This window comes from Lepisma saccharinum, chromosome 11 (genome assembly GCF_977018435.1).
Source record: "Lepisma saccharinum chromosome 11, izLepSacc3.1, whole genome shotgun sequence".
Taxonomy (NCBI): Eukaryota; Metazoa; Arthropoda; class Insecta; order Zygentoma; family Lepismatidae; genus Lepisma; species Lepisma saccharinum.
Genome location: NC_139239.1, coordinates 71,019,964 through 71,035,760, shown reverse-complemented (window position 1 = coordinate 71,035,760; position 15,797 = coordinate 71,019,964). Strand labels below are relative to the sequence as shown.

Below are 15,797 nucleotides of genomic sequence, written 5' to 3'. Positions count from 1 at the left end.
ATTTGATATAATGGAAACTGTATCGTCTTCAAACATTTGGAATCCCAGATCAAAGATTATTTGTCTTCTGTATGAAAACAGAGTACAGGATGATGATTTAAGATTTGTGTTTCTGCTTAGCAGGCAGATGAACCTACATGATGTCGTGATTGGTGTAGGATGCAACCAAAGTGTTCTGTTTTATATATCTCCACCATACACATATAGTAATTGTAGTGACGTAACAGATGTTGTTTTATTGAGTGAGTGCGACGAGATAGAGGAGTGTAATTTGCAATCCAACGCTCTAAGAGTAGATGACAATTTCCATGGGTGTCTCATTCGCGTTTGTGTATTCAACTTTCCTCCTAATATGATAATTTTGGATGGTGAAAATGGAAAATCTCTGGATGGTACTGAAGGTAAGCTACTTTTTACACTGACAGAAATCATGAACCTCACCATCGACGTAAGACTTCCACCTGATGGTTTCAGATGGGGATTTTATAGAAATGGAACATACTTTGGTGCATTTGGTGAAGTTGCGAGTGGAAGAGCGGATGCTGCTCTGGGGTCTTTTGTACCAACATTAGAAAGATATAAAGCTTGCGATTTTATCTTCCAAGCAGAGTGTCAACACATAGCATGGGCAGTACCAAAAGCATCAAGATTAAAGCCTTGGAGAAGTATTGTATTACCTTACCATGTTTACACTTGGATTGCTGTTGTGTTGTTGCAACTCTTCAGTACTGCAATGCTCATCGCTGGTAGACATGTGTTGCATGGGAAGCGGCACTTGTTTCCAAGTAAACCATTTCTGCAGTTATTGGGTTTAAGTCTAGGAATTTCAGTAACTCTCAAACCTAAATCAGTTAGGCTAAGAGTGTTGTTTGTTATATGGACCATTTATTCCCTCGTAATGTGTGCAGCGTATGGTTGTTCTCTAGTGAGCTTCCTAACGATACCCTCTTACGAGTCCGACATAAACACAATGAAGAAACTTCTAGAATCAGGGATCGGATTTGGAGGACCAGCACCGGGCAGAAACATCCTGAGTGGTTCTAACGATTCAATCGTGGAAACACTTTTCCTTAACTACATTGAGGAGCCATCGGTTCCCCACGGTCTGCAGAGGGTTGCCAGAAAAAGAGATTTTGCTTTCTTACTCAACAACATAATTCCCAAGAGCACTCTGCAGTCGAACTATACCGACCAGGATGGTACAGTGCTTATTCATATTGTTCAGGAAAAGGTGTTCACGTACCACAGAGTGATTCTGTTGCAAAAGAACTCCCTGTTCACCGACAAATTCGAGTACTATGTCAGAAAGCTTTCTGAATCGGGCATCATGGCGAAATGGGAGAGCGAAGTAAGATTTTCACAGTCTGATCAAAGTATTGTTCCAACCAGACCTCTATCAGTTCACCACCTGATAGGAAATTTTCTTCTTTTGGGTATTGGGCTAGGAATAGGCTTGTGTCTCTTCATTATAAATATTTTGCACTGTACATTGATGACAAATTTGAGGAAAGTGAAGGAGTGGTTGGAATATGGAACGTTTAACTGATTACGTTTGATTTCCACTACATATTAAAAGCTTTTACGGAGTTTCGAAAGAAAGACAATGTATTTGAAGTTTTGACATGTACTATCAACAGCAAATGAATTAGGAGAAAAAAGATTTTCTCGACGAAAAATGAGTTGGCAATGCTGCGAACACCGAGGCAATCTTGATAAGGCGCTTGAGGAGCGTCGAGCAAACTTTCCTGAAAAGCACTACTCAACTCCAGTATCGAAGGTCATGCTTCACGTGGATTGGCAACTTTCGGGAGCATGCTGTCTGTCTACACAATTCTCCCCAAATGCCTGTTTGAAGATGAACCTTCTGCTCGCATTTTATTTTTCAAATGTAGTTCTGACGTTGTAGTCGTTTTACAATTATTTGTATTTGTTCTTATTTGCTTTGCTTTTATGTCACATTTACAATTAATCGAAACTGTGAAGATGGATAGTAGTACAGGTGGCCGGGTTCTGCAACCGAAAATGAGGCTCGGTGAGGCTTGCCTTAATGGATTTCTCTCGTAAGGCATGAGCCTCATTTTCTCGCAGTGTTGCCAGCTCACCCCAAGAATATTTCACCATGTGATATTTTACAGGCGAAGCTAACCTACAAATGGGAGTTGGCAACACTGGCAACATCAATTGCGGTTTAGTGTTGCCAACTCACCTCAAGAATATTTCACCATGTGATATTTTACAGGCGAAGCTAACCTACAGAGTAGTGTAGGTGGCCGGGTTCCACGCCCGAAAATGAGGTATAGTGAGGTACACAGTGTTGCCAACCCCCTACTCGAAAAAATCACCAAGGTTTTTGTTTTTGGGTATAACCTAACCTCAAGCAAGGAGTTGGCAATGCTTGAGGCTTTCTCGCAGTGTTGCCAACTCGCCTCAAGAATATTTCACTATGTGATATTTGACAGGCGAAGCTAACCTACGAATGGGAGTTGGCAACACTGACTAGTGGAGGTAGCCGGGTTCACCAGCATCAATTGGCGATCAGTGTTGCCAACTCACCCCAAGAATATTTCACCATGTGATATTTTACAAGCGAAGCTAACCTACGAATGGGAGTTAGCAACACTAGCAACGTCAATTGCGGTTCAGTGTTGCCAACTCACCCTAAGAATATTTCACCATGTGATATTTTACAAGCGAAGCTAACCTACGAATAAGAGTTAGCAACACTGATTAGTGTAATCAGCTCAGTTGAGCGCCATCAATTGGCGATCAGTGTTGCCAACTCACCCCAAGAATATTTCACCATGTGATATTTCACAGGCGAAGCTAACCTACAAATGGGAGTTGGCAATACTGACTAGTGGAGGTGCACGGGTTCTGCGCTATTATTTGCGATTCAGTGTTGCCAACTCACCCCAAGAATATTTTACCACATGTTATTTTACAGGCGAAGCTAACCTACAAATAGGAATTAACAACACTAACAACATCAATTACGGTTCAGTGTTACAAACTCACCTCAAGAATATTTCACCATGTGATATTTTACAGGCGAAGCTAACCTACAAATAGAAGTTGACAACACTGGTAACATCAATTGCGATTCAATGTTGCCAACTCACCTGAAGAATATTTCACCATGTGATATTTTACAGGCGAAGCTAACCTACAAATAGAAGTTGACAACACTGGTAACATCAATTGCGGTTCAATGTTGCCAACTTACCTGAAGAATATTTCATCATGTGATATTTTACAGGCGAAGCTAACCTACAAATGGGAGTTGGCAACACTGACTAATAGAAGTGGCCAGGGTTGCGTCCGAATCAGCAGCAGATGTCACCTAGAGCGCTGTTCCATCCGGGGCTCAGCCAATCTCTGTTGTCCGAATTTGCGGTAGACGTGGAGTCGGAGGGAAGAGCAGAGAGGCGCGACAGATGCACGCTTGAACTCGCTGTGACGCTGCGCTTGGCAGCCATATTCTAACTTTCATTTTGTACAGACAATATTTACTGATTAGAGGATGTAAAACTCAGTTATATTTTAATATTTTATCGATAATACTGAATGCAGAAAACATAAATAATGAAATAGCGTGTTATATTTTTAATGTGAGTAGTTAGGTGGAAATTATTGTCATCTTTGTTTGCGCCCCAGAGCGCGGTGGGTGAAGTTCGGGCTGACACCTGGCGGGAAAAGTGACAGCCGTACTACAAGGGGACATGCAGATTCGGACGACTTGGACGCGACTTCGAGTGCACGCGAGAGCAACGGGGGAGAACGGGATGGAGCGCTTGCCAATCCGGACACGGCTTTTGTAAACCTCTCTCGGGAACGATGTGCCACACACGCGCGTGCGCGCGCTGGCGCCCAGCACCAAAACATCAAAAATTTATTTTACTCATTTGGCGATCACCAAAACCTCAAAAATAAAAAAAATAAAAACTTATTTTCTCTCCACGTTCCGCGCATTTATTCGTTGTGCTGACACAGCGTGATGAGTAAATAATGCACTCTCTCATATTCTTGAAGTACGAATGCATCTTATCGTAATTTTCCAAGTCCCGGGGACACCAATGTTTGTATATCGTGATTTTTGTAAACCTCTCTCGGGAACGATGTGCCATATACACACGTGCACGCGCTGGCGCCTCTTATTATTTGTGCAAGAAAAAGATGTTAAACCTGTTAAAACTGCTCTGTGACCCTCTCGTTCTTCACGTCGTACGCGAAAGACTTCTCTGCAATCAGGATGACGCTGCACACGGTATCATCGGGCAGCGCGTCGTGGAACTCGCAGACGATTTTGATGTTGGTGCGATCGTTGACCACCACCTGCTTCCTCTTCGTCGTGTTGATGACGAACATCGGCCTGCGGATTTTGAATTCGCTGGGCGTGTAGTACACGTCCACGTTTCCCTCGGTCACGCGCTTGTAAGCCGTGTAAGCTTCGTAAAGTTTGAGGTAATCGTCTTTGGTCATGTCGAGGTTGTAATTCTCGCGCGGGAACACTTCGTTCCTACCGTTCTTCAGGTAAATATTTTTGATCTTGCAGTCGTCGAACTTACTGGAATTTTTTTCCTGGTTGTTATCGCGACCGGTTTGAAAGAGCACCACGACGAAATCTGGCATGTCGAACTGTATGTTGTTGAACTGCGTCGTCACGTCGAATTCCATGTGACTTCCCGACGCCACCTTCTGCACGCACTGGTAACCGTGAAAGCGAATCGGCACCTGCGGACTCTTCAAGATCTCCGCTTTGTACTTGAGGGCGTAGTTTGTTTCGTATTCTACGATCGGCATTCTCAATTCCATGCTCCGGATGACGCACTTGGCTGCTTCGGGTAATGTGTTGGCTATCGGCGTGCCGTCGGCGTTCAAGTTGGTGTATCGCATCAGTGCGTCGTTGTCGTTGGCCGCTCTTCGAAACGTGACGCGCAATCCTCCCTTCCACATGATCTCTTTGTAGTCCGAGAAGAATCCCGGCAGCAGACGCATGGGAAAGAGCACCGTGTGACTTCTAGTCGATATTTTGGCCCCCGCTTCGAATCCTCCTGCTTGATAGTATGCCGCGTCTGTTTTGGATAATTTCAATGTTCCCACTGCCGTCGACGTGATGCCTGGATAATCGATTCTGTCGATGACGGTGTTGTGTTTCCTCACCTCCACCTGCGAGAACAGATGAGGCACGAAGTTGTCCACGAGTATCAAATTTGCATTGGGCGGAAACGCGTCTCCGCTTTCCTTCTTCACCACGTCGAATTGAAGGTAGAGGTCCGCTCTGTGAGGATGAACGAACCCGTCGCCTACGTCCACGTCGTATTCGATCTCCCTGTTCGCTTCGTTGAGATTGGCGAACGTGCGACGGTTCGGAGGAAAAGATTGCAATTCGTAACTTTCGATTTGTTCTATTTTCACTATGTGTGTTATTTATTATATGTTGATCTCCACGATGGCCGTCGTAGTGGCACCTGCGAAATCCACCACCTCTCCTTTCTCGTTTGTCACCACCAACTCTATGTTGTCTATGCGGTTGCGACATACTGGAAAATAGATCGGCAAAGAAGGTGTGTAGATGATCGGTTCCATGAATTCGGAACTGGGTTTGAATGTGGCGATGATTCCCGTCTGCTTGTGACTTCCTAACAATCCGTCCGAGGATTTCGTGATCATGCCTTCCGCCACGTTGCAGTGAACGTTTAGAGTTTCTATGGCTAGAAATTTAGGAATGTTGGTTGCCGTGTGTTTGATGCCAGCTTCGAGTTTGGTGTTGTTCTCGAAACCTAAAAGTTCACCCATGGTGCCCAGGTCCACGGTCTCCGTCGCCGACACAATTTCCACTCTGTGCGTGACCGAATTTTGAGAAAGGTACGTGCCTTTGGGTAATTGAGCTTGCAAAGTGGAAAGATTGTATTGGCCTGGCGTGACGACGATGTGTTCGCTTCCGACGCTAATTTTATTATTGTGCTGCGTGACGTTAGGTATGAGGTACATGCTGTAGAATGCACGCAGAGCTACGGATTTAGGATAGACGATGTCGTCGTGCAGCGTGAGTTTCAGGATCGAAGATTCGCTCGTGAGATGGAACACGCCCATCGTATTTAAGATTCCACAATGCTTTCTGAAAATGTTCCACCGACGGGTTATTTATTTTAGACATGTATGCGAGAACGGAAAGGCATAGGTGGCCGCAGTTAACATCGGTGAAACCCTGGATGCGTTTGTCATTGTAGTAGAGGTTGGCAACACTGAGATACTTCACCAACCTGGCAGGTGGTGTGCCACCGAACGAATCGAAAACAAATGCATTGTTATCGTCAATTTTGAGGTAGCATATCCAATGTGTACCACGATTTTTGTAACTGTCCAGGTTGACCACGCCATACTCTTTTTTCTTCACAGCAGAGGGTAGAGAATCGGACATGAAAACACCCCTGAAGTTCTTTATTCCCAACGGTTCGATCAGAGATTCAATATCGAAGTTGGACAGGGCTTCTTTTTTTTTTTATATTTCTTCAAAGTATCGAGGTTGCTTTTTTTTGTTTTTTGGTTATACCTTTCCCCTTCTTCTCCATAGCCAGGTTGTGACGTTTCTGTTCTTCCAATTCTGCTTTGTTCTTCTTCGAGTCGATGACGGTTTTCGCGATGGCGGCGCTACCGCCGGCCAAACTTCCAACGGCCCCCAATGCTGCCAGGATGGCTGGGATGCTGAATATGAAACCTCCAATCTTTTGCTGTTTCCGCGAACGCTGCAAGCGTCTCAATTGAGGTGTGCTGAGAAGTAATTTCATTCCGTGCCTTTTTGTCAAGCAAGAACGTTTCTTCTCGCGCTGTTTCTTGGTGAGTAAACCATCGAGGGCACCTAGATTTTTCAGATTAGAGTATGGTATCTGGTACACGACACCTTTGGGCTTCATGTTGATGCTTTATATGTTATCTTCACGGTATGTTATTTATATATATGTTCTGAGATTTTTTTGTTTTGTGTAATTTTTTCGGTATGTTATTTATATATAAATGTTCAGAAATTTTTTTGTTCCGTATAATTTTTTTTCAAGGATATACTGCGCGCAGAACCGTTACACAAATTCTATTACGTGCTTTGTTTTTTTACCAAAAAGTTCTTTTGTACCCTTGTACACGATTCGAGTTTTGTTCTCGATTAAAATAGCTAGCTTCTCGTCGGATAACATGTCGGCGTATCGATCTGGTAAAAATAGACTGTATTGTGCGTTGAGCAGCAGACGTGCCTTGGGACCATACTGGGTAGAAACAATTGAGCCGGAAGTTATCGTGTAAGGTTTGTCCACTTCCAATTCCCGAATTTTTACATACTCTACTGACAAATTTAGCATTTGTTTCAATGCTTGGAGGTCACTTATTTTTTCAGTTGTCATATCGAAGAGAAATTTTCAGTGTGTGTGTTAGAGAAATTTAGTTTTTTTTTTCACGATGTGTGTTATTTATATATACCGAAGATTATTTTTTTCACGATGTGTGTTATTTATATATATATTTTTTTTCACGGTTTGTATCGAAGATTTTTTTTTGTGTGTGTGCGTTAGAGGAAGAAAGTTCGTACTTCGGAAAACGCAATGATGTGCGTGATGATATCTTCCGTCTCCTGTTTCGACTTACACCAATCATCAGTATATCGTCTTCTCCCCTGCCTCGCCTCGTGCAGTTCGTCTAACCTATCGTTTAATTTTTCCCCCGCAACCGAAAGAAGAGTGTCAAGATCATCGCACCTCATTCCACTGATCTCCCGAAGATGGCTCTTGATAAGCATTTCACAAGGGATACGAAATTTCGGAGTTGTTCTTGCTACGTGTAAAAGTTTCCCTACATCCTTGCAAGCGTGTTTGAATATTTTACATAGCAGTTCGTGCGGCAAATCGGTTATGCAAGACATGTTGTTATTATTTTTTTTTTACTGTATGTTATTTATTTATACACCCCACCCAAATTTTTGTTTTGTGTTCATGGCGATGGTGGTGCCCAGTGCTGCAACTCTTTCTCCCAGCGAAGCGTCTCTGCTGACGAATCTTTCGAAAGCTGCGTGCTCTAACTTTCTGTCTGCTTCGTGACGTGCATCCAGATCGGTGCGAGTGGTGTTGTAAGCGATGTCGTGATCTTTGCATGCGGCGTCCAACGGATTCACACCCTTGTCTCCTCTCTCCAATCTTTTCTCGAGTTTGGTACCCGGTCCGCAGTACTGGTAGCCAGGTAAATGCATCTCGAAAGGTAACTTGTTGATGATGTCGTTCACGAGTCCTTTTCCTTCGGTCACGTTCCAGAATCTCGGAGGCAGCGTGTTGATGATTTTGATGAGGTAACCTATGCCCTTGTCGTCGTTCACGATGAAGTTGGAAAGTTTGGCGCTGATCATGTCCACAATTCCCACCTTCTCGTTGTAGAAATTACGATTGCCTGCATTCTCCTCTCCTGCAATAACCAACAATCGGTCTATGAGCTTGCGCACGTCGTCCACCCAAACGAATTCTTTGGGCAGGGTGTTGTAGAGTTTGACGCCGCTGCCTGTTTTCACCTGGTTCCAAATCGGCTTGATGAGATTCCTGTACTTTTCACCGCTGCTCGATTTCACCCTATTCTGCGAGGCATCGTTGTTCTGGTACAAGGCATCCGTCATGATCAAAATTTCCTTGTAACTTTGGTAATCTTCGTCGGTGTAATCTTTCGGCTGCTTTTTGGCAACGAGTTCCCACAGTCCCACCGTGCCCGGGTACCTGTTCCAACTATCCTTCTCGCCTAAATTAACTTTAATGTCGTTGCCTTCGAAGGTCACCTTCGATTTTCCAATCTTCCAAACCACACCGCCGCCTTCGTTGCTCTCCATGCTCGGATACAATCCGAACACTTCATCCTTGTCGAATTTCCCCGTGCTCAGGTAGTCTCGTGCCAAAGGTCCCAACTCGATTTTATCCAAAGACGACGGCGTGCTACCTATGGCTCGACGTCGTGCCGGTACGTCTCTTAGTTCGAACGGCGTCGAAGGAATGCTCGAAATAGGCGTGGGTACGGTGTAACTTTTAGCTGCAAGTGGTACGAGTTCGTTGATCAAATTTTTATTTTGTTCCGTGACGCCTTTAATTTCTTTACCTAGATCGCTGATGGCGTCGATCACAGGTTGATCTTGACGTTTCTTCTCTTCGTAGAATCCGCGATTCTCGGATTTCCAACCTTTGAAACGTTTCGCGAGGTAGTTTCGCAACTTGAGATTTTCGTCTTCGATTTTTCGTTTCGTCATAGCGTTATTTATACACGTCGTTTCTCACAACGTTGCAACGTTTAGAAAGTCGTTGATTTTGTTTCTGTATTTTCCGTCGTTGGGTTTTCTCGTCATGTCGATCGTGGCAAATCCGAAATCGTCACTGTTCCAACAGTGGGAGCAGCAGCGTTCCGAAAATTGATTGTAGTTCATGTCTCCGCCTACGTAGTCATCGTACGCGTGCTTGAGGTTGGTGTGATCTTGACGAAACAAACATATGAAATTAGCGTTGTCGCGTACTAACTGTTTTGGAATTTTGGAAAACGTTTGAGCTAGGAAGAAACAATCTATTCCTTTGTGACGACCTTGCGTGAAAAAATTGCGAATTTCATTTTGATTTTCCAGGATGACATCGTCGAACACAACGACTGAATTTTCACGACAATCGTCGAGTGGCTTTATTTCCGAAGCGAACGTTGCAATGTCCAGACCATCGTACAGTTTTATCAGTTGCTTGTATTTCGCTTGTTCGAGACTTTTCGAAAATACGTAGAGGTGCCTGTTCTTCCAATCTAACCAATTCGGTGCGAGGAGAAAATTGTCCACGAGCAGTGTTGTTTTCCCACACCCCGAAGGACCTACGATCAGACAGCGGATGCTGTCGGGAAGCAACTCACCGTTCTTTTTTCTCGTTTGACTTTCCGAATCCGGTAGACGTTTCACCACGTTCCACGTACTTACAAGATCACTTCGTTCGCGTTGATCCAACTCTTTTCCGGAAGTCCCAGCCATTTGACAAACAGTTTGTCGCCTTTTCTACGCAAAACTTTCTCGATGAGGTACGTGTCGGGATGTTTTGTTTTAGAGAGTTCCTCTTCGTAAAATCTTCCTTTCAAAATCTCGCCGCTACTATCTTTTATTATATACGTGTGTCGGTTTCCGGGTAAAACTCGAACCACCGTAAAAAGTTCGGTGCTCCAATTTTTTGTGAACCCCTTCTCGAAGGTGCGTTTGAATTTGCTGATCCTCACCTGGTCTCCAATTTTGAATTTTGATTTCTTGGTAGTCATGGGAGTGTACTTTGGACAGTAAACTGTAGAAATTAAACGCTGCTCGTCAGATTTCGTAACGTCAGCTGGCTTCATGCCTATCGTTCCGTGCACCATATTATTATAGGTGTCGACGAGTTCCGGCAGTATGTCGACCCATTTGTAATTTCCTCGAAGCGTGAATCGTTTCCACATGTGTGTTTTCAAGGTTCGATTAAATCTTTCCACGATGCTGGCTTTGATGTGACTGAAGGTTGAATAATGTCGAATGTCGTGTTTCCGAATAAATTTTTGGAATACGGCATTGTAAAATTCTTTACCGTTGTCTGTTTGCAAAAACCGTGGTCGTCTGCCGCTTTCGCGAAAAATTGTCTTGAATGCTTCCGTGACGCACGTTCCTGTTTTGGCTTTCAAAGGTAGAGCCCATGCGAATTTCGAAAACGTGTCTATGACGGTGAGGAGGTACTTGTTGCCCTTGTTCAATTTATGCACATTTTTTAGATTGCCGCTACTCATCTCCACGAGGTCACTTTGCCAGAGGTCATCGATGCCCTTGGTTACCACCGCCAAACGTTCGTAGTTGCGGCGTGCAGGTTTATGCAATTCTTCGACGATGGCTTGCCTAGACATTTTTTTAGAGATTACGTTTGAAGAGAAGCACCAGCGTGATGGGATTCAAAGAGGGTGGCACTTCGCTCGTGTTTTGAATGATCAGCTTATCGCCGGCACTCACGTCGAAAACGGTGAGATCTTCGTCTTCGTGTATTTCATATACGTTGCGCGTTTCGTTCCAACGTGCCAGAGGAATGTTTCCTGCTTTCTGAACACCACGATTCGATATCAAGGTCATGGTGGGAACGCTAGCTTTTCTGCCGTGAGACCAGTACGAAAATTCATTTATCTGAATCGTGCCATCGAGGAGAAACTTGTAGTACGGATGATAAGGATGTAACATGTACAGTTTGTTACCTTCGACGAACGTGGAGATTCTCTGTTGATTGGGTACGCTGTTGATTTCGATGGCTTGCAGAGAATGCAGTTTAGCGAATTTAGTATCGACGCTAACGAGGTTGCTGTGAAGCTGTCCCAGTGTATTTTGTACGGGCAACAAATGCTCGACGATGGTATCCGTTACTGTAGAAAATGACGGTTTGATTTTCACTTCCATGTTCAACTGCTTGTAGTTTTCGTTGAGTTCTTGTAATTTGGCACCGAAAGAGGCCAGCGTCGATTCCTGCGTGGATTCCAACACTCCAACTTGATCTCTGATGTTGACGACGATACTCTGAAGGTTCTCGACTTGATTCAATTTCGAACTTTTCTCGGTAAGATCGTTCACGATGCTTCGCATCTCGGTAAACTGCGTGTGAAGGTCGGCGACGCTCTGCGAAGTGGGCAGCGTCGACACCAGCGAAGCAAGTTCGTCTCGAATCTGTTCCACGTTCGCCGTTTCCGTTTCCAGTTGTTTCAGCATACGTGATATGCTTCTTTTCAAAGCGTGCAATTCTTTGGAGGTGGGGAGATTGGCAACCCTACTCTCGAGATCGCTCAACGAACTTTTGATGTCGCTCGAATCGGATAGTGCCGTCACCGCCGTTTTCAATTTTTCCAAATCTTCGCTCGAAGGTACGCTCGTCCGTAACGATTCCAAGTCACCCTGTATGTTGTCCAGTACGTGATGAAAATGAGCAAGGTTCGATTCGACGTTCAAATTTTCTAAATATTCAATCTTCTGCTGAACCGTGCTCAACGTGTCTTGTATGCTCGTCAACGCACTTGCTTCAGCGTGAATATTTTTAATTTCTTCGTTGATCAACTCCAGAGACGCCTGAAGCGTAGCGATGGTGGTTTGAATGTGTTCGAAATCTTGATAAGCCTCCAATTGAATTTTTATGTTCGCGACGCTTTTGCCGATGACCTGCAGTTCGTCTGACGATGGTAGGTTCGTCATGGTATCTTCCAAAGTCTGTAACTTGGATTTAATTTCTTCCAACGTGCTGGCGAATTCTTCTTGTAATTTGGAAACAACAACATGCAAGCGTTCTACATCAATATCCTTCACGACGGTTTGAAGTTCAGAGAAATTCTTTTCGATTGCCGAAGTTCGTTCTTCGATTTCGAGTTTCAATTTTTCCAAATCTTCATTTTTCGATTGAAATTGCTGTAATTTGAGCAAATCATTTTGAAGCTTATCCACGCTCAACTGTATATTTTGAACGTTGTCGTAAGAAGGTACGTCGACATAATTTTTTATGAGCGTTTTCAGTTCGGAATCGATTTTCAGAATGGGGTCCAGACATTGCGTTTGGAGCGTAGCGATCTCCGACTCTAAACTTTTGTTTAAGGTCTCCTGCAAAGCGATCAAATCGCTCCTCAACTTTTTAATTCTGACGTCCAACATGAGAATCTCTTCTGCGTGGTCTACACGTTTGGTGTGGCCGAAAATATCGTTAGGCATTTTGGTTAACGGTTATTTATAATAGGATAGACGATTCGTAATTCTACGAAGAGAGGAATGAGTTTGTCGTAATCTCCTAGGAGTTCCACGTATAAACAATCTCCTGCAGAAACATCGTACGTAATGTTAGAAAGCATCTTGTCGTGCTTGATTCGAAAAATGTTCTTGCCGGTAGATATTTTGATTTCGCCTACGTTTTCCGGATTCACAGCGATTTGAAGTTTTCCATCGATCGGAATTTTGTAAAAATGTAAATTGTTGTTGAAGACGTAAAACATCTTGCCCACATCGTCATCCAATTTCGTCCAAATGCTGTTAAGGTGAACAATCAGTAGACCGTTGAGTTTAGTTAACATGGAAGGTAGAAATTCATGATCTGTCGTCGTGTGGTGTACAGTCTCCATGTTGGTTTGTTTTCGGAAACCAAAGAGATTCATATTATGCTGGTTATTTAAAATACGGTCAAAGTTTTTTTTGTAATAACAGTCAGTGTTGTTTTTTTTTGTAATGACTAACAAAATGATTTTTTTTTGTTTTTTTTTTTTTTTTTGTTTTGTTTTTATGAATCTTCTGTTGAAGATGGGCATATGTTGCAGGTTTTGCTTTCTGCTAAGCGATAGTGCCCCCACGGCAGTGTGTGGATTCCACATTGGAGAACGCACCTCTTGTCGTCGCGTGCGTCCAGGGCAACCTTTCTCACTTTGTTGGTGGTCAACACATGGTCGACGCTCTGGATGCGCTGTTCTGCTCTTAGAACCGACGACCTGGTCTTGAGGCAATCCACGAAGTCCTCGAATGTGAGATGCTCCCGAACCACCTGTCTGCCGACACCCTTGGCCTTCTTGGTAACGCCGCCCTCAGCTTTGATGGTATAGGCCTTGGCGCGAAGACCTGCAAACTCGAGAATTATATCACCGTTCTTCTCGTCTTTGAGTTTGCCAGGCTTCTTCTTGTTGCAAGTCGGGATTTTGTATCGGTTTGGCTGGGGATAGCCTGACGTGTCAAAGAGGTTCACAAAAGCTGGTACCGTGGCTATATCCCTGTACGCATCGGGTGAGTGGACGTGGTACATCAAACTATCTGTGTCCGTGTAGAGTAGGTTGATATTGTCGTTATAGTGCTGGCGTAGTATCCCATAATATATTTGAAACATGTGCAGTTTGCTCAGGTCTAATACTGAGGCACCAACATAAATTGGCTTGTTGAGCATCACCTTGTTCTTCCTCATATGCACTAGAGCAAGCTGCTCATTATAAATAGTCCTCGATTTAAATAACGGGTTTGCTACGAGCCTGCGACATTGTACTTTGTTTGATATTAGCCTCACATCTACATGATTTCGCACATTCTCCATAGTTTTCCCAAACACCGCATTGTTCATTAACTTGAAGAAATCGCGATCGAAATCAGAAGTGGCGACTGTACGATGTTCGGTGTTGAGCTCGATGTATGACCTCAACCATTGAGAATGCTCGAACATCAAAACTTGATGTACTGTGCGGACGGTAACCCCTTGCTTCATCAACCACCGGAGGTTTTGGTAGTGCAGGACATAACGCTCTTTGGGCTCGAAGTCCATGACGAGCTTCTTCTGGTTGGAATTGGGTGGACACTTGAACTCGGGTGCAGGGGGAAGATCGCAGAACAAATCCTGCAGCTTCTCGGAGAACTCGAGGTCCACCTCGGCAAAAAATCCGCATTCCTCATCGTTGAAACCTTCAACGTCGAAGTTGGAGGGATCAGCCCACTCGAAACCTCTAAAGGGGAGTGGCTGCATCATGGAGTGTCCGTAGAGGTTATTAACATCCGTGTACATGATGTAGCTGGACGGTTGTGAGGGGTCGTAACCGGTGGCCATGTGGTGATTGTTGGCGTGCGAGTGTCGCTGCGACACCTGGACCATTCCACCCCGAACGGCACGTTCCACAAACAGCATCATGTCCACGTCCGAAAGAAGCTCCAGCTCAATTTTCGTCACCAGAAACATGGCCGACCATGCCAGTCCGGGGAGACTATAGAAGTAGGCGGGATCCAGGTGGTAGATGGTCTTCGCAGTTGCACGAAACGCCTGGATCACGTCGGCGAGGAGCGTCACATCAAGTCTGAGGTAGGCGTTGTGGTAGTCTCCGAGATTTTGGCAATCCAGCTCGCGCCACATGGACTGAGCATGGTTATAGTCATCCTCAGAGATGCCCGAGCCTCGCAGTTTGCTATAGAAGTTTGCTCGAGGAGGAAGCGACGTCTCCGCAAACTTGGTAGAGTCGGTGACGTATTCGTAGGGGTAGACCCCCTTACGCCTGAAGAGACTGGCGTCCAAGTTCGGAAAATTCGCAGAGGTGATGAGCATTTTCTCGTCGCTAAGCTTCCCCGCGAGAGCATCGAGGCTGGCCGGGAGGAACCTCAGGGAGTCGAGGAAGCGAAGTTCGACGGTAGAGTCGGATTCTGGGATCGACACTTGCTTGCTCACACTGATGTAACGCTCCTCGTTCTGCGCCAGGACGTTGATTCGCTCGTTGTCGTACCCAAGATGCTTGATCAGGTGGTGAAAGTCGTACCCCGAGCCATTGTGAAAAAACACAGGGATGAAGCGCGGGTCCCGAGCCAAGCGGTTGCAGTCGTTGCACCAAGGACCAACATACCTACCGTTAAAGTGATCGTGGTGTCGGACTTTACAGTTGTTGGCGGTGTACTCCTCGACGCAGACAGGGCAAGCGATGGCCTCGTCGTGTCTACGTTGATCGTCGGGGGACAGTGGGAGCATAGACTTGGGGGTCAACAGCACCTTCCCTATCTCGATGGCCTCGACAACCATCCTCTCGAGGAAGTGTTTGGCAGCGTCGGGACCACGGTACACGTAGGGCTCGGGGGCGATGTGTTGGTCTCGTCGCACGACAACGTATGCGAAACTGGATGCCTCGTGGAGTTGGTAAGGGGTAGTGGAGGAAACTTCGGGATCGGGATCGCAAGTGGACAGGGGTTTGAGGAAGGCCTCGAAATCCGCGATGATGATAGCAGGGTGCTCCACCATGGCACCGTGCATGTGGAAACGCTCCACGGTGCCAGG

The 15,797-nt window shown here is 45.1% G+C and overlaps 1 protein-coding gene across 1 annotated transcript; it reads left to right on the top strand.

Annotated features, from left to right (window-relative positions):
- The first annotated feature begins 352 nt into the window (after positions 1 to 352).
- On the top strand, positions 353 to 1,546 carry LOC145995069 (putative glutamate receptor). Its single transcript, XM_083131601.1, has one exon. It carries the CDS (start codon positions 353 to 355, stop codon positions 1,544 to 1,546), a length of 1,194 nt encoding a protein of 397 aa, XP_082987727.1.
- The last annotated feature ends 14,251 nt before the right edge of the window (positions 1,547 to 15,797 follow it).